The sequence below is a fragment of the Grus americana genome, chromosome 2 (assembly GCF_028858705.1).
Source record: "Grus americana isolate bGruAme1 chromosome 2, bGruAme1.mat, whole genome shotgun sequence".
In the NCBI taxonomy this organism is placed as follows: Eukaryota; Metazoa; Chordata; class Aves; order Gruiformes; family Gruidae; genus Grus; species Grus americana.
Window position 1 is genome coordinate 76,372,014 of NC_072853.1, and position 24,502 is coordinate 76,396,515.

General features: G+C 41.8%; 1 protein-coding gene across 8 annotated transcripts in view; it reads left to right on the forward strand.

Annotated features, from left to right (window-relative positions):
• Positions 1 to 24,502, forward strand: part of GRB10 (growth factor receptor bound protein 10) — a 152,030-nt gene that overhangs the window by 56,284 nt on the left and 71,244 nt on the right. For all 8 annotated transcript variants that reach the window (XR_008575690.1, XM_054814972.1, XM_054814976.1 and 5 more), the window contains one exon: positions 6,464 to 6,557. Coding sequence is in view for 6 of the 8 variants with exons in the window: in XM_054814972.1 (XP_054670947.1) it covers positions 6,464 to 6,557 (94 nt within the window). In the remaining 2 variants the exon portion in view is untranslated. The remainder of the gene's footprint in view (positions 1 to 6,463; positions 6,558 to 24,502) is intronic.

Here is a 24,502-nt window from a genome sequence, read left to right on the forward strand (position 1 = left end):
GTCACACTGGCAAGCCTTTCTGCCTTCCCCTGTATCATGGGATGTAATATAATTCCTGTGATTCATTTAACAAATTCCCTGCCGCTGCAGAGACATAGACCACGGACGCAGGTCTGTCTTGTCTGTCAGTCTCATTTTCCTTCTTTCTTCGCTAATTCCTGGTGTGTTGCGTTTCTCGTAGCTATTGTATATGTTGTGTGGTGGGCTGGTAAGTCTGCTGAGGGTTGTACGACTGTGTGGGTAGCAATGGATCTGTGTGCCCTGCCAGGTTATCGCGTGTTTTTGGTGACTTGTGGCACCGAGGATCGGACGTGCTGCGGTGTGTCGGGAGGAACGTGCTGCTGCCTTTGCTGCTCCCGTAATCCCAAGCTGGGCTTGTTTGTTCCTGGTCTCTAGGGTTATTGCTCTCGGTCTCGACACCCAGTACTATAAAATCAGGAGGGTTCCTGCAGTAGTGGCTTTGCTACTTCAGGGGAGAGAGAGCCCAACTTCTGACAAAGCTAAGTGGCTTTATTTTAAGCCCTTGTTTGTACAAGCTCTCTTAGCAATGGGAATGCTAAAATTCTAGGTTCACGGTTACTCTGTTGACTTACTGAGCCTTTCGCTTGGCTCTTACCTAGTCAAATGACTATAGTTAAGAGGCAGGAAACCTAGTTACAGATCTCTAATTATGTAATATGTGGGTTGTCTGAGAATGCACTTTAAAGTTTTTTTGCCTGGTGTGCAAAGCCTGTTTTTTCTTCATGTCTATGACATGTTAAGCGCTGGCCCAGGGAAGATGTGATTGAACCTCTGGCAGAAGACAGTAAAAATCATGAACTGTGTTTGAGTAAACTTGAAATCATTTGCAAAGCAGTGACTTTGGACAAATCTAAGAGCCTTGCTCTTCTCTCACAGCTGTACTTGGGACAAATTTCCTTAAGCTCTGGGGTGTCAGCAGGCTGAAAATACGTTGTACCAAACAGCTATCTGGTAGGGGACTGTGCTGCTGTATTTAGCCACTAAGAAGCCCAGTGACTTAAATCTTTTAAGAGAGGAGCATCAGATGCATTACTAATTGATCTAGACTGTGGAGTTTGGATTAGAGCTTGCACATTGCTCTGGATCTGTCAGGTGGATTTCCTCCTGTAATAGCCTATGTGTTTGCCTTCATGGGGCTGGGAGTAAAATTGAGTGACAGAGCAGAAACTCTGTGGATGTCTGCAGATAACCAGTAAGCTATAGGAAAGTTCACTTAGATGAATAGCTGGCTAGTTGGCACTTACTATAGTTGATTCTATTCTCTTCCTTGGAAATTTGATGCTTTAAGTAAACCAAAGCTGCAAAATCATGGCATAAAAATGATGCATAGTTTAGAAAACAATGCAGAAAGTTACTTTACATAAATGCAAAAGTCTTCTGTTTGGGAAGTGAAGGATCATATGAAGTGGTCCTCACAAGAAATGCTGCCTAATCTGTTTATTGCCTAAGGAAACTCCAGAAGCATGTTAAGAATGGCAGTACTGGGTCAGATAAAGAAATGTTTGTCTACCTACCTATCCTTTGTCCAAGAGCAACAAGTTGCAGATACAAAGAGAGAGTGTAATTTCTCAAAGTATCCCCTTCCTGCTTCAGGAGCCTGGAGCTGTGTCCACTCTTTCACAGCCCCTGGTGGACACCTCTTCAGTGAATGTTAATAATGGCTTTTTTTGGAAGCCACTTATACTTGAACACTTCACAATAGTTTCCTAGTCCGTGCTAGCAGAAGGCACTTCATTTTGCTGTACACAAGTTGCCTGAACAGAGTAAAGCTAAGGTGGCTCAAGTAATGACCTGGCTAATTTTCTGTTTATGCTCGACTAGTTTCAAGACATCCACCTCGGTGTGATAAAGTAGCATGGCCGGGTAGGCAGCGAGCTCCTGGCGCGGCAGGAGTGCCTCTGTGCAAACCGAGGCGTATCTGCCTTGATAGTCTCCTGAACCGCAGAGGGACCCGTCAGCACGTCTGACTTGACTTTCTGTTATGCTGGACGGTGTACAAACATCAGAAGTATGTCATGATCTTAATTTGTCACTGTGGGACTGCTGGCATGAGTACGCGTGACTCTTGCTCAATTGAACCTTTTGTTCAGGGGCATGGCTGTGTGGGTTTGCAGACAGCTACAGTAAATCCAAAACCAGGGACTGTCATCTTGGTGGTCTGGACGTCCTCGGTCTGGCCGTGCTCCCAGGAGCTTCCGAGAAGCTGTGCTGCCACTTGTAGCCTTCCTTCATCTTGTAAACTTGCAGTGACTGCTGAAGTTAGAAAAAGCTGAAGCCTTCAGGAAAAGGGGATTTCCAGACCTCTGGAGAAAGCTACTCTGTCTCTGCTAATGTCAGGTCCCTTTCTATGCGAAGAAAGGATAGAAAGGAAGTGTAGATGATACTTTATTATTTGCACTTTCGGATCTGCTTCCTCCCTTCTGTAAGCCCTATTTACCTGTAAGATTATTCTAAATGACTGACTGGATAACCTTTGCTGAAGGAACCAGGATGAGAGGAGCAGCAATAGAGTAGTAGCAACATGCTGGTCAGCCTATTAATGTAGTCTTGTACTGATAAATATCTTCCGAGATAAACTGCAGGTGGGAACAGTAGCGCTTGGAGCTGAAGAAGCGATTAAAGAGCATGTGTGCAGACAGCAGAGCTGTATATGGCTGTCTGATTAAAACACCAGATTTAATGTTTTCTTTGATAACTGAAATGCTTATCATGCTAGCACAAACAGCAGCAACCATTGTATGCCATAGTGGGAGTGCAACTTGAAAGGCTTGGTTATAGTTTGAAAAATAAATCCAGATTGTCCTGGTTACTGATACGTAGAGATAACACTGTCTGTGAGTGGACTTTGGCTCTTGCTGCGATGCAAGCGTGTTGCATTTTGCGTCGTGCAATGTAGCTTTGCAAAAGGACACTGAAATCTAATCTGTAATGACGGTGTGTTTGGCTATATGAAATGTTAATGCTTTAAAGGACTCTCTGAAAAATAAACCCTGCTTCAGATCCTTCTAGCACTCTTGCTAGTCACTCAATTAAATCATCCTTGGTCTCAGATGCTGACTGACAGAGAAAATAGTACATACAAACAAGTCAGTGAGGGCTAATGCTCAGCTAGCTTCTAAAAATACTACAATAGCTGGATGGTACAGTAAGTTAAGTAACATGCTTTAATTTCATATTGAGAGCATTTATTGGAAGAGGAGGGAGAGCTGGGGATTAAAACATGGAGCAAACACATGACTTACCAGGAGCCTGGTTTCAGTGGGGGGGGCGGGGATGGTGATGGACCAAAGCAGGTGCCCACCTTGCTGAGGGCCTCGGCCACGGCCCCGAGCGGGAGCCTGACAAGGAGGCCGCTGGCACAGAGCAATTTATATAACTTTTTATTTTTCTCCCCCGCTTTCTTCTTTTAACCTTGTTCCAGTGTCTGTCTGATCTGTGCTGCAGCTGGCCAAGTGCCACTGTTTGTCTGCACACAACGGAGACAAACAGATTCTGGAGGGTCATGTGAAACTACCCTGAGCTCTTTAAATCGCACCGCCCTTACCTTTTCTTCTCTGTTGCCTGCATTGCTTTAACAGGTGTGGCTTTGTTTATGCACGTCTGTTGCTTTACTTTAGCACCTGGGTTTTGCTGGCCCTCAGTGCCTGGAGGAAACCTTTGGCTCCCCGCTTTGCTCAAGCTGCGGGAGAACTCTGGGCAGGGGTTTGCACCTAACGAAACAGGCAGGGCCGTCAGCTCTGTAAAGGCAGCACTGGCAATCGTTAGTCATTGAAGCCTTTACTTCTGAAAACTTCGATATATCTTGCTTTGGCTTAAGCTTTGTGAATCAGGCCTGTGGTTCTCAGCATCTTCTGGTACAGCTGTAAGGTGGTTCCAGAGAGGGTGTATCCTATTCCTGCAAATTATTGGCAATTGCTAGTTAAAAAAAAAAAAAAATAAAAGTCTGTTTTAATTGGAGTTATGGGCTTGCAGCCAGCTGTAAACCTGAAATAAGGTCTTCTCAGTTAAGTGTTTGTGTTACTGCTGTGGGAAACCCAAAGGTAAAAAGATGCATCGCTGCCCCACCTCACCTCTGTTACTACATAGTACTGTGTGAATCTTGCCTTCCAGCAGGGACTTGTGTTGGGACAACTGAAAACATTTGTGTGTAACAAATAGCTTATACCTAGTTTTCCTGTTCCACCTTTCATTTCTGTCGGGATGCCCTTTTGCTCTTCCCAGCCAAGAGGCAATATGCAACTGCATCCACGCATTGGATATCTGGACTTGTTCTCAGGAAGTGGAACTGGTGCTGCTAAACTGCATCTGTGGGGTTTTAGCTGCCCAATAAAAATACGTGATGTTGAATTGCATGGAGGGAAACGCACAAAGAAAAGCTCTGTGCTAGGAGGAAGGATGTTCCTCTGTTTTCCATGCCTGTGATGCTCACCTCAGCCTTTGTATTGAGAGCAATCAGCTTCAGCTTTAAATTTTGACTGAACTTCTTCCTAGATCAGCATCTCCTCCCCCCATGTTACCCTTGGAGCTTTTGAAAGAATTGTGCTAAACTTTCTGGGGAACAGACTCTTAATTTTGTATGTGCTTTCTGCAGTTGCCTTCTTGTGCTGCAAGCCCTAAATTTCCTGCCTGAAATTTAAAATTGAGATATTGTGGGCCAGGTCACTGCTGGCTATGTGGTGTCCCAGAGAAAATGAGATACATCCAGTGAAAATGACTAGCGCTCCAAAACCAGCAATAATGTTAGGATGCGATACCCTGCGGTTGCAAGGGATTTGACAGAGGCAGGAGCTCATGAGTTGCTTGTTTCTAATAGATGTTCCGTTAGCTCCAGTGAAAAAGCTAACAAATATTGCCTTGTTTCAAGAAAGTAAGAACAAATACAGTCATACTGACAGGAGGTAATTTCTTTTTTTTTTTTTTATTCCTAAGAAGCAACTACAAAAACTTAGGAGATTCGCTAGATGTGGCTCATGAAACAACAGCCAGTGTTGTGAAAATCAGTGGCAAGGATGTAAAGAGCTGTAAGAGGAGGTAGCCAATACGGAGAGAGATGTCTGAGTGGTCCCAGGTGTATCTGGCATAGATAGATGGATGCCTTATGTATCTTATCATATATTGTTTGCTTATAAAAACCTCCCTTAGTCATACCACTGTTGGCAGTTCTTGTCTTATAAACGCCTGTGGGTTCCTGAATTGATCCCTGATGGTGAAGGCACTCAAGAGCGGTGCTTGAGTACTTGAATCAAAGCTCAAGTATTTGCTGTTTGAGACAGTCTCTCTGAAGAAGAGATAGTATAATTTATTTCACATCCTGTATAACTATGTACAGTTCTTATCCCCAAACACTATATCCATTATGTTTTTGAGCAGTAGCTTATATTCTGTAAACTGGAAATGCTGGGCTGAGAGCTCACGGTTGCACGTAGTTGAATTGCTGCTCACTGTGTACATGTTACTGCTCTGCCATAATTACAGTGTCATTTGCCGTGAAGGTAGTTCTTATGTTTTTACATAAACGCAGGGCATGCCATTGTGTATTTATCCCACACTTTAGCACAGCAGGAACATATATACACTCACGTATATCAGTGTAGCAGTTTATGGTCGGTGATATATCAACACAGTCAACTTTATGCACTTGCTTCTGTTTTTCCATACCCACCCTTAACTGCTATATGCAAAGGTATGCCAACTTTGTAAAACTGTGTACCTGCTCTAAATTTCCTTCTTGTACTTCTAAAACGCAATGCGATTTATCTTGCTTTTTTTTTTTTATGTGTGTGTTTGTATTTCAGTTTTCCTCCTTTCTCCTAGTTGTCGTCTTTGGCAAGATCCGTGAGAAACCGTAGTATTTTAGCCTTAGCCAAATTCAGTCTGTGTTAAAACTTCTTGAAACCTGATCTTGTGAGAGTTCTAGTATGGAAAAAAAACCAAAACAAAAACCCAAAACACAACCCAAACCAGGTTGGCATGCAGAGCCATGGATGTTTATCTAAACTGAACTTCTGATTCCTCTTGAGGTTTAGTAGTTCACTACTGAATCTGTTTCAGTCCAGTTAATTAGTTACAAACCCCTAAGCCACAGACTTGGAATTAAAGAAAACAAAGCCCCAAGCCTCTGCATAATTTGATGCAAGAAGAAACTTTTATTAAACTAGGAAGTGCGTTTACATCACTGTTTCCCAGTTTGAAATGCAAACTGATGTACAGATGAGCTAACAGCATCGTCATTGATTCTGAATTCATGCCGCATGAATTAATGTGACAGTCTAGTGTCCCCCTACAATCCCCCCCATCATCTTCTCTGTCATTGGTTTCTCCGTTCAGAGGTATGGCAGGGATTTTTCTTTCTTTTGTATCAGTGGTTTGGCTCTGTGTGATGTAGCTTACAGGGAGTACAGAATGCCTAGTTTTGATAAGATTTTTGCTCTCCTGTTTTTAGGACAATGTAGATCAGACTTCGGCTCATGGTCGGCGGGATCTGGTGGAACCGGGTTTCCAAGAACCATCTAACCGCATCTCCCTGAATCACCAAGGTAAGGAACAGTGGTTGGGAATCCAGGCTCCTCAGAGGAATGTTGAGATGGTTTTGCCTCCTGGTTGCCATTTCTCCTTCTAATTTAAAAAAAAAAAAAAAGAAAAAAAAAAAGAAAAAAGTTCTGGATGGTTGGAGGAGGAGAGCTGAAGAAATCGTTTCTTGTCATAACTGTCCTTTGAGCTATAGCTGAAGATGACAAAGAACTTGGGGTGCATCTCAATTCTTGTAGCCCAAACTGCGATTGCTAGCCTGGGTAGCAGGGATATTCTCCTGTTTTTAGGAGGGGGGAGGAGGGAAGTACTGATATCGAATTCAACATTCGTAATGTTAAAGTTGCATTTAAAAAAAAATCTTTTGACTACCACAAGAAGGATTCAGGGCTCTGGCTCAACTTTTGCAGTAGGAGAAGAAGAGGAAAGTATGTTTACTTGGTTTGCATGACAGAAATCAACTCATTCGAGGAAAATTAAGTCCTGAACTAGACGTTGTAATGCTGGTGCAGTAGTTTAGTTTCTGTAATTCAGCAGGGACATACATAAAAAGTTCAAATAAATCTTAAAAGTCTTTCTTTGCCAATTTCTGTCTGTTCAGATACCTAAAAAAAGACAGTTACTATTATAGCAGGGACTTCTTAGCTCAGCTTTATTTTTTTGGCTTTGAAATAATTAATAATAGAGTGCACTGCCTTAACCAGCGAACCTCCTTACCCTCAGGGTTCCTGATGGCTTAATTTGGAACCAAGTACTCAAAGGTCATCATCAAATGTTGTTTCTTCAGTGCAACAGCTAATAGTATTGCAGTCAGCACAAGGCTACTGAAACAAAAAGATCACAAACACAATACTTAAAATATTTGCCAAATGCTTAACTTTTCCTTTAAAAATCCAGCTTCTTTCATTTGCCAAGGGCAGCAAGACTGGAATTTCATGACTTGTAGATCATCAAGACTACTTAAGTTTCACAAACAAGTCCCAGAATGTATTGAGGTTTATATTTTAATTTACTCCTCTCCCAGCACCCCAAGTCTTCCAGTTTTTTAAAGCTTTGCTTTCAATTGAAAATAGAAGGTAACAGATTTCCATGTTATCCAATCTAAAACTTCTAGTAGCACAGACAGTGTGTTGTGCGTGCTTGCCTCCATACAGCACAGAATTTATAAATTCCATTTTTCATTCGTATTAGAACGGTACTGTTACATTACTTCTACTTACCTTGGGATACGCAAATCCTGGAGCAGATCTGTATCGGTGACGACTTCTGAAGCTATTTGTAAATATCCCCCCTTTAATCAAGGGATTTTGCAGGGGGGGAACATACCCTGTATGGTCTAAGTTCATGCATTAAAGTATGTGCGGCTGCTGCTTATGAAGTCTGAACATTTATTGAAGAGATAGGTAATACTGCATTCTGATGGCAAAATGCCAGCTTTGCAGCCTGCCATTTTTCTACTTCCTTTTCAGATCCTTCTTTTCCTCTATCAATATTGTAGTACTGCAGAAGGATCCATACAGTGTCACCTGATGTGTGGTTCTGCCTCAGCCACTTCGAGACAAATGTCTGCATGCAAACTGGTCCAAATTAATTTACGAAACAGCTCTCTTTCAAGAGTGTTTTGCATAGAGTGTACTGGCAGTTTAATGCTCATTTCTAAAGCAAGACCTAGTTAACATTTTTCCCAGTACTGCCTGAAGATCACTTTTGCACTCACGAATTGTTGGGGATGTTTTTTTTCCTACGCCAGCTGACTGACAGCAACCAACTCCAGTATTTCTAAAATCTTCCTGATTTTGTTGCTGAAGTAGGTATTTAACACACTACTAATCTTGCCTACCCCGTGACCATGAATCGCTGTTAACCTAAGCGATGAGGGTTAAGAACTGAAACCTGAATGCCCTGAGGTGTCCTCTAATGCTGCAATGGGCTGTAGCACCTTTGTCTTTTTGCAGTGTTGGAGGGAAGCCTTGTGCCTTCTAGGCATGAGACCTGCTGCTTTGGTATTTTTTTTTATGGAAGTGGAAGTGGCTGTAAGCATGATGTTGTGTCATGCCTTGTGTGTTTTGTTCTGTCCAAGTGTGAGAGTCTACACTCTTTCATTGGATATGAAATACACATTCTTGTCCAATAACTTGAAAATACAAGTATTTTAAGAACTGCCACATATTCCAGTAACTGATTAATGACTAGTACGTACAAAAATAAAACATAGAGAGCTTCAGAGAGTTGTGCCATAGTCTGAACTAGCTCTGATGCAGTCCTATTAGTATAGGAAGACTAGATTATTAACATAAAGTGTGTTTTTAGGTTCTGTGGCAGCTCTTTGCTTTGTTTTTTACCCTTACGCTAAACTGTGTTATTCATTACTGTTTATGAAAGCTTTGCTGGCCTTGACTTTAATGAAAAACTTCAGAGTAAACCTGTATCCAGAAGTAACTTGCAGGACCACTGCTTGCCTTTAATAAATTAATCTGTTTGGTGGTATCTTGATTATGCTGATTATAAAGATATTTGTAACAGATTATGGCAAATTTTGCCTCCAGTTATATACAACATTGCTTGCTGACTTCAGCTTATACCGACTAGCAGATCTAAAGCTTTTGTTCTGTGTTTTGCAAGACTTTTAAGGAAAACGGATAGGCTTGCAACAAAGCTGGTTTAATATATACTTAACGTGAGCAGAAATTGTGGAAAGATTAGAATTGGCTAAAATATTTGATGTTGGGTGCTCCCTGCCTTTTTCCCTTTAGCGTGCTGTGCCTTAAAGGCTGCAGCTGAACTCTGAGCAACTGTACTTACCACGTTATTTTATGTATACGTTTCCAATTCATACCTGACTACGTTGCTCAGCGAGCGCAGCAGATCTGCCAGTTTCTGTTGAACATTAACTTATAGCCCTTTGCTTTTCACTGGGAGAGCTTTGGTACAAGCACTTGCAATTCTGAACCAGACCCTGCTTTCCACGGCCTATAAAAATGGTGATTAGCTTCCTCCCAGGCATCTGAATCCCTTCAACACAAGCTGGAAAAAGAGCATTCAAGTGGAGACCAAGATATCCCTGCCAACTGTCCCTGCGTGAATAAGCTCTTTCTTGTGAAGGGTATTTCAAGTACATGTTTCCTGCTGAATCACTCTTTTTACACAAGCAGATGCTTTATAACTGTTCAGCTTTTTAGTTTAAAAGAATATCTTGTAAAGATTGGGGAGCAGAGAATACTTTTTGTAAAGTGAGGAGCCTTTAAAATAGGCACGTTTCATATGAAACAGATGTAAAAAGTTGACTGCAGATGGAATAGTATTTTTTCCTAGAAATAGTTCAATAACTGCTTATCTGTAGGTGCACCGATAAACTCGCTTACTTTAAGAATAAGTATTTTTATATCTAAGCCATTATTTAGTATTCACTTGTCAATGATTCTGCTAGTTGGGCAGATTTCATAAAGGTACTAACCGCAGAGAGCAGGAACTAGGATTTCTTACTTCTGTTCCCCAAAAGCTACTTCATAAATTAAATGCAATAGGAAAGAGCAAGCTTCATCCAGCTGAACAATACTAATATCCACTGAGGTAAAGGAACAGATATGCTTCAGCTACCTATTGAAAGGTACAGAAAGTTAGCAACAGCCAGCCAGGATTTAACATTTAATAAATGGCAAGTCAAGTATTTCTTGAGCAGTCCTTCCAGAAGCTGTAGTAAAGCCTTTAGGCTTGGAGAAGAAAAATAGATCTAAACTATGTGGCATTTTCTGAAGAGTTAAGAAAGGAGGTGAAGAAACAATCAAAATTATTATTTACCATCTTTAAAAACACCTAGAGAAAGAGGACATGAGAGAGCGCTTCGGATGGGCTTATTGTTATTTTTCTAAGTTTTTTTCCCTTCAGCAGTGGAGCGTGGAGACGAAGGAAACAGTAGCTTCCTCAGCTACGTCTCACTTTGCAAAACATTCAGCACTCAAAAATGTTTAATATTTTGTAGAGGATGCTGCTGGTTCTCCTCTCTCCCCAAGCACCTTGGCAGTGCAGCCTCCATTCCTCTTGGTTGAGCACACCGCTGTGCGGTGCCACCAAAGTTAACCTTGAATGTGTCTCGGTAGCAAGACAAGGCTGTCCTATGGATTTCCACGGGCTGCCTAGGAGCAGCCTTGCCATATGAAGTATGATAGCAAAATTCAGCATGCTACAGAAAACCGCAAGCCCAACTGAACTTGTTTACTCTCGGACTTCAGAGGGGTTTGACCTGCCAGCTGTGGCACCACTGTTTCTCATCTTGCTCTGTACTTCTGGGTTTTTCTTTGTTGAGGCGTGTTTCTGAGCTCATTTTTCTGTTTGTTTTTCTAGCAAGCAGCAAATAGTGCCAACTCCAGTCCCAGCCGTGAAGTTTATGGGCAGTACCTTTTATTGGTACTTGACCTGTACTTTTTGAGGTTGTGTAGCTACTTCTTACTCAGGATTTTGAAGCCAGGCATAAATAAGATGCATTCTGTCACCTTGACTTCTAGTGGAAATATTAGACATGCAATTCTGGCACTTTCTGTATGTATGTACTTGTGGGATGATTGTCGGTGTCTATACAAATGTGTTTTGCCATGGGTCTGTGGTGAAAGATTTATCTGCCTTTTAATAACACATTCTCACGCAGCCTTCCTCTCCTGGGTTGCTCTCGGCTCTTGTCGGACTTGATGCTTTTTACCACAGCAGTTCACGGACAGAGCTGAGCTGAATGTTGTGGTACCTCTGGCTCCACAGCTGGGTGGCTTCAGCAGCAGAAAGAAAACGGTGATAGGAGTTGTTTGAGCCAACAGCTGTCCTTTGTCAACAGCCAGCTCATCCTTTGGTCCTTCTTGGTTGGCCATGGTAGGAGATCTTGCCCGCACAGTGAGACGATGAAGATGCTGGGATTGCAAATCAGTTGGCATTAGGTTGCTGTGGTGTTCCTGTCTATGTGCAGATGACTTGCTCCCATTGAACCTGGAGGGATCCAAAGCAGCTGCCAACTTGCATTGCACTGCAGCCTGCTCTTGAGGTAGATCTTCTCCTGTACCTTGCTGGCTAATAACAGATACATTAACTTTTATAGAGATGATAAAAGTCAGCGATGGTGGAAACTGCCATTCTAACACGCTGCCTGGGTCCAAAATATACAAGCCCATGTAAATATGTGTGGACTTTTGAGTGAGTATGGGCTTACATGAAGTATTGTGATGCGTAAGCTTTAGCCCAGAGAAATAATCTTCTGTGGCCCTCTTTCTCCACCATTGCTGTTATTACTACTTGCTTTTAATATCTTTTCTTTTGTATCTGCCTCAAGATAGGCACATGAGGTTGAGGCGATTTTGTTATTTGTTCTGTAGCTGAGGAGGAGCGTGTTTAGCAACTGCCGGTGCTACTTCTGATGTGCTTCAGTTGTGGGATCCCACTGGGATGAGTCAGTTATTTGGTGTATCAGAACTAACCCATGTTTTTGCAGAATCCAGCTGGTACTGAATTGAAAATGTAGAGCGAAAAACAGCTAGTCTTGTTTGTGTTGCAGAGACAGTACCAAAAGCTGCCAGACATTCATGAATTCCTATGCTTCGTATAAATGTTGTTATCATTGTCCAGCCTTAGAAAAAAAAAATACTATTAGTGCCAAAAAGATTTACACTGACTACCCTTACACAGAGAGCGGAGCCCCTGCTTCCTGCCTAGCTCATTGCAGTACCTTTTGTCTTGTTTTGGAGAAGGCTTCCGTTATATTTGGTGGTGAATCTTGTTAGCACAGTTACTAGGAGAACACCCATAATAGCTGTGTAGAAGTTTAACTTCCCTCATTATATTAGTTCCCAAACCCTTGGGCTGACAGAACTCTGAAAGAAAATAAAAAAAAAAAGATGAAAAGAGTAGACATAGTAGGTTGGTATTTACTACAGATAATTTCAGAGAGTTGCAGCAAGCTACAGGAAGACAGAATAGACCAACTGATTGAGGTTAGTAAGAAGACTCTGTATATAATAAGGCTGCTAATGAAGACTGAGTGAAATCAGTGAACTGAGAAGAAACACACCAAAAATGGTTTGAAATGTTGCATGCTTAGGGAAACACATTTGCAGGTGACTGAATTTTCTTTTTTTTATTGTATTTTTTATTTTATTTTTCATTTCATTTTTCATATATCAACTTTTTAGTATAAGCTTTGCCAGTCTTCAGTCTTGGACATATTTAAAATTAAATGTGTTCCTCTGAAGCCACCTGATAGGAATAAAAAAAGCTCAAATATATCATAGTTGGCAAGCATGGGATTTGAAGCCTGTTTATAATCTCTCTGGTTTCAGTGTGTCCTTCAGGTAAATTTCTCTGACAAGGTAGGATTCAGTGCTGGGAAGGAGCCCTCTGTCTCAGTGGTATAGAGTGTAACATGGTTTGCCTTGGGGCCTTTATTCATTGGAAGTTTTACAAGTGGAGATGTAGAAAAAAATTGAGAATTTTAAAGTAAGCCTAGAGCAGGAAGTATTATGAATTTAAAAATTAATCTTCCCTATTTACCTGACTGTCAAAGTAAATTTAAAGCCTATTTTCTTCTGTGGCCTATGGAAGAATGGTGAAGTTATTACCAGGTTTGTAATGAACTTTTCGTCATGTTGGAGGGGAGATGGTTGCTGGGGCAGAGTGGTTGCACTGGGAGAGCGGGTGGAGCTGGGCTGGGGAGCTGGGTTCCCTGCTCGACATAGTTCGTGACGCACCATACCTGGGTGTATGACATCTGAGAAAGTGTTGGTTTTGGTTTTTTTTCCCTCATACTGAAGATAGGGGGATGGGGTTCTTCCACCTTCTCTTTCAAGATTTGTATCTCCAGTTATCATGGGGCAGGGGAGGAGTAGGTTCTCAAGGTGTGAATTTAGGGTGATTAGAAGCTTGTTTCTTGTTATTGTTGAATTCTTGGCTAAGGCTTTGGGAGGGGAAGGTGTAAATTGGGCACCTGGGTGGGGCGATTCTGTTCCTTCTTTCCAGATGCTTCTCAGAGCAAGAGGGCAGTTACCTCCCTCACCCCTTACGTGTTACCTATTGGAGAACAAGTTAGCTTAGTACTAGTATAAGCCTAAAGCGATGACTCCAAGAAACTCACCACAAATCAAACAGGGAAAGGGAGACACTGAAATAAATTGTGTAAATAAAATGTCCTTTTTAATTCACTTTTGTCTGTAATATTAAGGGATGTGCATTTCCTGCTACCACTGAAGCAGAGCTAAGACTACCTTGGAGCAGTCGTCATTTTGCATCCTATGGCTAGGTAATGCAAGGGGTAGTGTAGGGATTTCCTCTCTTACTGTCTGGGGGTGTGCACTCTTGGGCATCTTGTGGAAAACTTTCTGTGCGGCAGCTATCACACAAGAAGTGGCTGAGCGAAATGGCACATCTTGGGGGGCAGTCAGGGAGGGGCGGGGGTGCTGTGAGGTAGTTGCATAAACATATGAGTCTGTTACAAGAGTCTGCTCTGTTAGCAGGAGGCAAACATTCACATCATGCATTTGTTTACTGTTGGCACGCTTCCCCAGAGGTATATCAGCTCAGCGAGGTGATGTCATCGGCAGAACAAATACTTTCTGTGCTGGTGCGGCTACTCCAGTCGTGTCGAGGCGGCTGGCCGCTTGCCGAGCGCCTGTCTGCCGGCAGCCTGATGCAACAGCCTCGCCGGTGGCTGCTTGGGAGGAACAGCACCTGTGAGAGGCCTCCTGGAGGAGAGCAACCGGCGAGGCCTTCATGGAGATGACATTGTCTGGGCTTTTCATTTCTGGGGCTTGATGAGGCTGTGAGTCCAGCACTTCTGTTGGAAAAGATGTGCTTGGGGAAATTTAGATACCAGAGGGAAACTAGTGTCTCAATATCTACTCATGATGAGGTGCTTCTCCCAGGTACCTGAGCTGAGCTCGTTTCTTAAGTGCTTAGCTCGTGGTTTGTGAGCAAAAAAAGTCAAAAATTCTGTGGGTAGTGTGCTCTCTCCTCTGTAAATGTGTTTACTTAGCAACTGGCATTGTCCCCATCCTTTCTGTAAGCAGATCAATAAAGCAGCCAAGTGTGATAAATTTCACCTTTTTTTGGGTGTGTATTTCATTTATTTATTGCCCAACAGGTATAGGGAGACTTCTGGTCTCACATTGTCCTCTGCCTCCTAGGTGGCTTATTTATTCCATTTGAGTTAATGGTTCATAATTGAGCTTAGTGATCTGAAATGCCCTCTTCTAAAATTTAATCAATACAAGTTAACTGTAAGATCTTGGGATGAGGTCATCTGTTTTCTGGAATAACTTTATTGCCTTTATGTTTTATTTTGTAATCTAAATTTGTACTGTTGAGATGTTAGGAGAGTGGAAGGATGGAAATTAATACTATGAGCAAAGGCTCTTTTGATAATTTCTGGGTGACGTTTTTAACGTGGCTGTGTTGAATTCTTGCCAGTGCCACTCGAGCATCTTCCTGCACGTCCTTGGTATCTGCACATTCTTCCCTGTTAGGGGCCATGTTTTAAGTGTATTTGGCTTTATGTAGGAAGCTTTTGAACCTTTCAGTGAAGGTGTTATAGCCAAATGTCAAAATATGGCTGAGGGCACTTAAATAGTCTCAGTACTAATGAGCTTTCCAGCTAGGAAAGTTGATTTATTATGTAGCCTAGTTTTTAATCATGCTGTAACAATGGCAGTTGTTCAGTAAAAACAGTGTCTCTGCAGCATCAGAATATTAACTTCAAATTCTGACATCTTAACCAAAATCAAATCCTAAATTTCAAAGGCAGTTTGACATGTAAAGAGGAAGGGTGTATTTAGAGATGGAAACAATCCGTACTCACTGCAGCTATAGTGCCAGTTATGAAATACTACTTAAAAGAATATTTTCGGAAGTGTAAGTATCTCTGATTTTTGAGATAAAAGTACAGTGTCACTATGCAAGGTCAGCTTTAATGGAGAGAGAACTGCCTTTCAGTATCTGATTACATGGAAAGCTCTAGGGTGCTAATCTGGTTTCATGACTGTTGTCTTCAAGTCTGAAATAAAGCTATTCTGCTTAGCGCGGACATTTAAGAGTGTCATCTATAAATAGATGAGAAATTGATTACCATTTAGCTGCAATGCATGTAATGTTTGAAATTACTGTGACTGATGATGGGGGGGCTATTTTTTTTTTTTAAATCTACTTTGGCAAAATCTGTATCAAGAGCACAGCATTACTGTACATCTCTGCTTTCTGAAAGCAACAGGGGAAAACAGACCCCCTTTCCCATGAAACTTGTTTCCAAGACTGTAGTAGCGTGGCAAAGTGGAGGCAGTTGTAATGCCAGAAACTGCTCCCTGAATTCTTGAGATTGGCTGGACTTGAGCTTCACAAGAAAACTTTAACAGCCTTAGTTCACCAGTACATTTAGCAATTTTGGGGCTATATATATGTAATCTATCCCCTGCTGAATGAAATCCATTTAACTTCTTCAGCAGATAAAGCCCTGAGTTGCTCCCACCCTCGTTTAAAGCACACTGAACTGATTTGTGTCCTGCCTTTGATCTCTCTTGTGATGGCAGATAATTTCTAATAGCTGACACAATGCAGCCCTCTTGTCTGCAAACAATTCTGAGATGTGTATTCAATTTTTAGGTTTTTGTTTCCCCCTGACATTCAAGGTTGTATTTTTTTGTCTCTATCAAAGTAGTGAGAGGGTGGAGAACAGGCAGTACAGCTCTTGGTTTCCTTCCATTGTTTGTCTTAATGATAAAAGTGTCCTAACCTTTGGTTACTGTCTCTTCTTTCCAGTGTTTCAGGTGGAGCAAAACAGTAAGTTAATTTACCTTTTAATGAGCTCCATCCTCTAAGCAGGGCTTTTATCATCTAAGGAATGAATACAGAAATTCACTTTGCTCCTTCTAAAAAGTAAAAAAACTAACCAAGCAATGCCTAAATCCATAACATTTCTGGGGTAAGAAACAGAATGAGAGTGAGGTAAGACTTGTTTGCAAGAGTGAAATGGGGCATATTTTTAATACAGCAGTTCTCCTGGCAAAGGCTTCTGCTGCTTTAGGATTCCATACGATTCAACATCTTGGTGCCCTCCCTTTTCAGTTGTTAGCTTTTCTGAATCAGAGGAAGAATTATAAATGCTAACCAAAAGTTGGCTTTGTGCTTAGAAAACGAACGGATTTTAAAAGTTGGCTGACACTATTACAGCAAATTTAGGTTAAGCAGACTGGACAAGTATAAAATTAGTTTAAAGTTTTAGTATCCTTTTCTGCATATTAGAACAATTTTCAGGAGCTTACATACTAGAAAACCGGGATTGTCACATAAAGATGTAACACGTCTTACAGCTGAGAGGAAAATGCCCAATTCAAGTTACAGCTTAAACATCATCTTTCTTAGAAATGCCTTTTCTAATCTGTTTATAAAAGAGATTGATTCTGCCAGATGACTGGGAAGTTGAGGACTCTGGACTTCAAATTTTTCCAGTATGGGAACGTATTTCCTTTAGTTGAGACAAACAAGTTGCACTGGAATGTGCTCATGGTCTTTATCAGCAAGTATAGCTTAACTTAGTTATGTCAAGAAGAATATATACTGTGGTATATCTGAAAAAATGGATGTCACTAAAAATACCTGGCTAATAAATTTCTGTGGTGAACGTAAAAGTAGACTTTCTTAGTGGCAAAGTTGTGTGTGTTTAAGTCTCAACATGATTTTTTATCTTTAAAAAATGATTAAAGGTTCATGACTGAAGTCAGACTTAAGGTAGCAAGAATAGTGTAAAACGGTACAGGGTTTGATTACAGCAACATGCTGGTTCTTTCTGTAAGCCCTGCATCTCTGCAGAGCCTGCTGCCTGTACCCACAGCCAGCGCTCACTGAAAGGCGGCGATTTGAAGGCAACGAGTGACCACGGGCCGGCTGCCTACTTTATTGATAGCAGGGTCTTTGTTGGGGGGGACGGTTCCTTTTTCATTCACTTTGGAAGTTGTGGGGAGTAACAAACCACCAAAGCCTGCACTACAGTGTTGCACAGAGACTCTTATGCTCATATGCAAATGAGCGATGGCAAACTATAGCAGTTAATGATGGCAGCAGCAGACCTGACTCCCATCTATACCTCAGGCATAAGCTGCTCAGAGTTATTGGACTCACCCGAGGTTTCAATGAAACTGGACCACAGAAATCGTTGCAGGACCCTGCTAAGTGTACATTTCTTCACGTGAGCCTGTGGAAGCAGCAATGGGCTCTCCACTCCACGACCCCCCAAGCAGGAGTTGTGACGTACTTCCTGGGGTTGGCCACTGTGCCTCGGCAGAGCGGGGTAGAAGCACTTGTTCAACAAATTAGCTGTTAACATGGGATGAAACAAATCACTGTAGATGTCCACCTACATTTTCCCCATCATCAAAATGAGGATATTGCTATTGCAGAACTTCTGTCAAGTATGTGGTTGACATCTGCTTCATAGTGTGCATGCTATTTTTGAAGATGAAGTCCCACTTTGATCAAAATATTATGTTGAGAGCCAGTTCTGAAGAGATGAAATCAAGACTGAAATGTGAACATACATGAGACTGTATCCTAATGCATAGGGTAAACCATAGACTGTTACTTTGACATGGTGGGTAGCCTTTCTGTAGATTGACTTGTTTGTATGCAGCGTATGACATGGTAATGATGAAAGATAATGTAGCTTCAAAGTACTATAAATGTGCTTTGATTGAAGGTACATAATTCTTAACTCACAGTCAGGAGAGGGTCAGTGAATTAAGCTGAAGGGTAGTTGAAGCTTTCTCTTTGTGTGTATGGAGGTTGAAATCAAAGTTGGGAACAGTGACCAGCCTTGAAAGTTGACCTTGGAACATTTACTAAAAAGGAAAAAAAAAAAAATTGGCATTAAACGTGGGATAACGAGATAAGGGAAAACCACTTGAGGCATAAAGCATGGTGAAAAGCCATGGAGTTCCTTTAAGATGGTTTTAGTATGTAGCTGAAGTGAAACTATTGAAAGAGATGTAATTCATTTTCATTACTGTAGGAGCCGAGATGTCTACTAATACAGTATTTATGTTTGTGGTAATATCTTTCTACCATTATGTATCTCTATAAACCTTCTGTTTTAAAAAAACAACCAACCAAAGCAAAACAAAAAAAACCCTCTCAACCCTCCCTCTGTATGGCAGTAGTGCCGAGCTGTTTGTGCCAGGATACATGTCTCCTGCTGTGTTAGGCTGCTGAAATACAAAACAGAGAGATCTCTTTCTGAAGAGCAAGTTTAGAGATGAATCTGGCGGATTGTTGGCTCCAAGGCAAATTGAGACTATCGGGGAGAAATTTGTCGAAGGCACGGCTTGGTGAATGCCTCCTTTCTTACAGTGAGGGTGTTTGAGCAAGAGGACTTGGTGATCACGGCGCTGATGACTTTGCCCTGAAAAAAGATGTCCTTTCAAGCAGGCTGTTCTCAGAGCGCTTACATTCCCCAGGGTCTGGTGTCTCCCAGGGGTTTGGTGGTACAGCTGTGCTGGCACACTTCCTAATGTACTTGTAATAGCAAGAAAACACTTTCTCCGAAGGAAGTTTATTCTGGTTTGACAAGTGAAATGAAATGCAGCAGTGAAGGCATTCTTAGACACTTTTACTGGGCTAGAAATACAGATATTTTAACAGGAAAAACAGTTGGACTGTGGAGTAATTTCTACTGAACTGGTTGTGAGCAACCTTTCCTTGTAATTCAGGCAACCGTGCAGACCTGTACATGGTGAGGGCAGTGAATTCAAGAGGTTAACACTGAATGTTGTGTGTGTCCCTGCTCCAGCCTGAACTTAGTCCTTTTGATGTTTGTGCCATACGAACACAGAGGAAGGCTCAGCCTCCCGCCAGCAAATCTGACACAGAAGGGGTAGAGAAGCCCAGCTTTTGTACTGTTAAGTTGATTTCAAATCTGTGAGGGTGAAGAGGGATTTTTAGTGCCATGGGTTAAAAAGGCTTGGAAGAAACTTAAGGGTTAATCTATCCCCAAAACTTTTATGGATATAGTATTACCGGTATAGGTTTGTGATCCCTTTATGGTATTTTATACTTGTAAAGGGTCCTCGTATGTAGATTCAGTTGTCCTGGAAAAATGCTCCTGTGTAGCATACCTCACTTTATTCACTGACCTGATAGAAGCAATGTGAGTGCTTTTCGCACGTTAATGAATGCCTGCCTGAAAAACATGGGTCAAAATACTTGACATGTCTCGTGCAGGCATCTAGATTACTTCAAGATGCATTTTATTGAGGGCATGTGGGAAGAGAGAGTCTTCTAGTGCATCCTCAGTTTTGGAGGGGCCAGACTAGCTAATGAGGGCGGAATTGAGGGGTGGTGTTAACAGAGTGGATGCTATAGAGGTTAATGTGGTAGAAAAAAGCGTAAGTGGCTCTCGATGAATTGGTACCCACTGTGGTGAAAGAGGAAGACAGTAAGAATCTGAAATGTATTTGAATCAAGTACAAAAAGCGTGGCTCTTGAGCTGATGCAGGATGACTCTCAAAATCAGTGCACTGGAAGCTGAAAGGAAGCCTGTGTGGGATGTCCTCTCTGGAGGACTGTTGCGGATGGAGAAAACTTTGAGGTGGGTTCTAGCGCTTTAGGTAGCGTAGAAGCATTTTGTGCAGGTCTTTCCTGTTCTCAAACCGTATGTTGGGGTGTTACCCATTTTATGGTTAGAGTTAAGAATGCATAGGTGCATAATCACATCAGAAAACAAAGAACCTTCATTTATTTTTTACTACTAAAACTTTAAAGTATTTTTAAGTAACTGTACATTGTGATTTTATGCTGCAGCTGCTGTGGCTTGTGCTTTAAGTTGTGTACTTGTCAAATAAGGAAACAAAGTCTGTGTTTTTTTGGTTTTTTTCCTAGTCAGATGGTCCTTAGGTTCATCTAAGAAAAGATTGGGGAACATCAATGAAAATATGTTTTCATTCCAAAGAAAATTCTTTTGAATTTTTTAAAGAGGAGTAAAATAGCAAAAGATAATATTGTAGTGTTGCATTATTTATGGTGCCTATAGCTTTGAAAAAAATCTTGCAGTGTTAAGACTGCCCCAGAATGAACTGGAACGGTACCCTTCTGTAACTCTGATTTCTTACATTGTCTATAAAGCAGATATACTAAGCTTGGGGCTTGTGTTAAGCTCATATAATGGAGGGGGAAGATGAAATTTTATAGCTCAATAAAATAAGCAAAATCTGTAGAAAAGCAACTCTGATGTAATTTGGTGTCAGGTCTGCAGTAAAATTTTTTCACCACAGTGCAACATTGTAACAATAAACCTCAGTCATTGCTGTCTTTGAACTTATCCGACTGATAAGGAGTACAGTATTTTTTCCTGCCTTTATGTAAACACTGTGCTGCAAGTTGTTCACGACAGCACTTCAGTATGGCAGGCTGTGTCATGTGAGGATACTTTAGAAATGCATAATTTCAAAGCAGCTGACATTCTTGCATTGAGGGTGAAGGTTGCAGCACTTTAAGCCAAGAAGCTTCAAGGGGAAGATCAATCTGAGTTTGTTAATTTATTTAAGTCTCTTTGTGCCTATTAAAAAGGACAAGATTCTGTCAAGCTAGTTGTATTTTCAGCTGAAAATACCCAGACTTATATGGGGCAAACCAGCTAACCAAAAAAAAAAAAAAAAATCAAAATATAGCATGAGATGTAGCTAAATTTGGAATTCTTAACAGCAAGCAGCTGCTTAAGTAATTAAACTATATAAGGTGCTACTGACCAAAGCAATTAGTATGTAATTTCATTAATGGTATTAGGATTGCAGTAACAATATTTAAGTCTTTCTGTCCAAATCAAGATTGTGGGCAATTTGCGACATGTACAACGTGAGGTCAGAAGCAGTGCGATGTTACGGTATGTTACAGCACCACTGTCTGAGTGGATTTGTAACTGCGCAAGAACATGTCTTAAACTAGCTGTGTATCTTCTTAATGCTCCTAATTGGTATACATTGCTTGCAACTTTACGTATACATGCACTTGTCAATTTTTATAAGCTTGTATGGTTTTAAGTTTACATATAAAAAAAGGCTTCGTGGAGGCTGCTAATTTTTTTGTTTATCTTTGCAATTCAGTTATGCATTTGCTGCTATTCAACAGCAAAAAAGAATTACTCTTTTTGTATATGTTTTTGTGGTTTGTCCTCAAGTGGTTGAAAAATCCTGGAAAGCTCAGGCACGGTAAAATATTCCCAGTCCCTCTGAAATCTGAAGTGCTGCAGATGACAGGTTTCTAAACTATGAGTTCTGCAACTCAAAGACAAGTGGACAATGTGCCCAGCGACCACAGTTAATTAGCTTCTATCCTCAAGAAAAATCATTAATATTCTTCAAAAGATGATGACAAGTTTTAGAGACTAGACAGAAAAAAATATGCATCAGAGGGTGAATCTGGAATATACTGAAGTCCAAACAGAGGTCACCTCCTGTAGCATCACTGAAGAATCATTCAGTCAGGTCACTGCAGCCGTGAGAGGTTGCTGCTGGGACACCAGTGGGTATTACTACCGCAGCAGCTAACCTGGAGTCACTGACATTGTTAAAAAGCCATCAGGAGAAGTCCTTCAGACCGTTAAAGCTTTACAGCAACACTTTTGGCCTACCTTAAGCTCTGTCCTGTTCCCGCATTGCCTCTTTCTAGGTCTAAGGCTTTCTAGGTCTGTAAATACGTGGGCGTGCTTTTTGGCAGCAGAACCAGTCTTCTCTGCTTTTCTGGGCTGTATTTCAGACGTGAAACGGAGCAAGGTGAGCGGGTTGTCTAACCTCTTACAAACACTGAACCTGCGCCTGCAGGTTTTTGGGGTGTCTTTCCTAAGAAGACTGGTGGGGGTGATTTCAGAAGGCTCTCAGTGCAGGACGTCGGGGCCCTGCAAGCTAGTTTGAGCGTACCGAGGACATCCTTGGCACGCGGGGTGAGGGGAACGGAGGCTGCCTCGTAAGAGGCGATGGTCTGTTAAGAGCGTACCCTTGGGGGAAAACGTCTTGTGTCCTGCTTCCAGCGTTGTTTTGTGGGCGTGCAAGGAGGCGAGTCCAGGCGGGAGCTTGGGATCCCTACTCGCAGCACGGTGAAAACCGACCAGGCGGAGAAGACCAGCAGGCTGGCTTCCCAAAATCACAGGGTACTCTGAGTACCCGAACCAGGATTGCACATATCTGGTAAAATCAGGCGTGCGGGTCCGTAAGGGAAGCGGGCAGAATTGGCCGGTTGGTTTTGACTTGCGTCAAGCCATGATGAATCTTTGCGTAGCGCACCTGTGGCTTTTGCTTTTGGATGAACCGTATCCTAACTTACTTTAACTTGCGTAGCTTGCCCGTGGCATGTTAAATGGTGAAGGACTGCATTTCGAGTAGCTGATTAAAAAAACTTATCTAGGCCTAAGAAAAATAGAAATGTAGTTAAATTTAGGCTGATGTCATTGCTTTTCATTGAAGATTTGAATGGGAAATTCAGATTACTTTTTGTATCATTGCTGGTCTCAGGTGATCGACTGCAAAGATTTGCCTATTTTTTTTTTCCCAGGGTTTGGCTTTTCAGTTTGGTTTTTTTCTTTTTGCTGTTCTTCTTTGTTGTTTTTTTAAAAAAAAAACTTTGGCTAACAAGAGCTCTTGGGGTCAACGTAGTCACAGCAGAGGGAAGCATTGCAGAGCTGTTATAAATGACTGGTTTTCGCATCAGCGACGTGGGGTGCAAACGCCTTCAGTGGTGGCTCCACACCGCCATTTGGGATGTGACTGCAGCAATATGCTTTGCCATCTGGGGATCCGCGCGGCACTACTGTGGCGTTCCCTTCTCACGCAGCGGAGGTTCGCACTTCGTTACAGCAGTAATTCCTCACAAATTATCCACCCTTTGGTGGCAGGGCCAGGACAGAGCTCCTTCTTCTGCACCCAGAAGGACTACTTGATTTTCTGACACAACAGCTAGGCTTGTGTGAAAAGAGAGCCTAAAATAGACAGCCGACTCAAGGACAAAGTATCTGTGTGTGGATGAAATTAAATGTATGCCCCAAAACGTTGTTCCCTTAGTAGGGCAAAGAAGCGTAGCGAAAGCTGGTATCAGGGTGCTGCCAAGGCTGTAAGAGGACGTCTGATGGCAGCCGCCTTCATCTATGAAGCGGAGGTGAGGTAGGCGAGCGAGCTCATTGTTATTTGTCGGGTGCCGGGTTCGAAAGTCCCAAGTCGGGGGCTCTTGGGGGGCTTTTTTGACGTGGTGTTGCAGTTGCAAACAACTCTTCCTCAGTTTAGTCTCTTGTAGATTATTTACCATAATGACAGTTGGAGTTAATGTTAAACTATTAAAGCAACTGGTAAAAGAAACCAAAATTACCCTGGTGATAAAGCATTTTACTTTTTCATGACTCTGGTTCTGTTAACTAAACTCTGACTAGAAGTACCTTAAATATGAAATATTCCTGTTCTCTGCTTTGTAAGTACATGGGTCACAGCTAGGTAACTATTATGTGCCGAAAATGCAATCTTTAATTAAACTCAGAGGAATAGCTGATTCATTAATTGCCATGTGCAACTTTTGGAACTTGTATTACATCCTCTTAAATATGCTTTCTAAGCGAGCAATAAACCTGTTCAAAGTAAATTTTAAAACTCATGGTTTAAAGTTAGTAGGATTAAAGGTTAGCCTGGGTATCAGGTGATGATGTACAAGCCTAATTTAATAATAGTAATAATAATGTTTCAGCATCAGCTCTGAGGACCCATCGCTTCCTGAAGAGAAACGCTAACGGATTTTTCGGGTTAATCCAACCACTTTTCACTTGAGAGCTTTATTTAAGTTGTCTCGGAGTGGCTTTGAAATGAAACCCTGGATGCAAGAAGGCTTTGGGGTTTGCTAGCTGCCAGGCGGGGACTTCCCCGAGCAGGCGGGCGATGCTCTGGCCGAGCAGCCGCCAGTGCCGGAGCAGGCA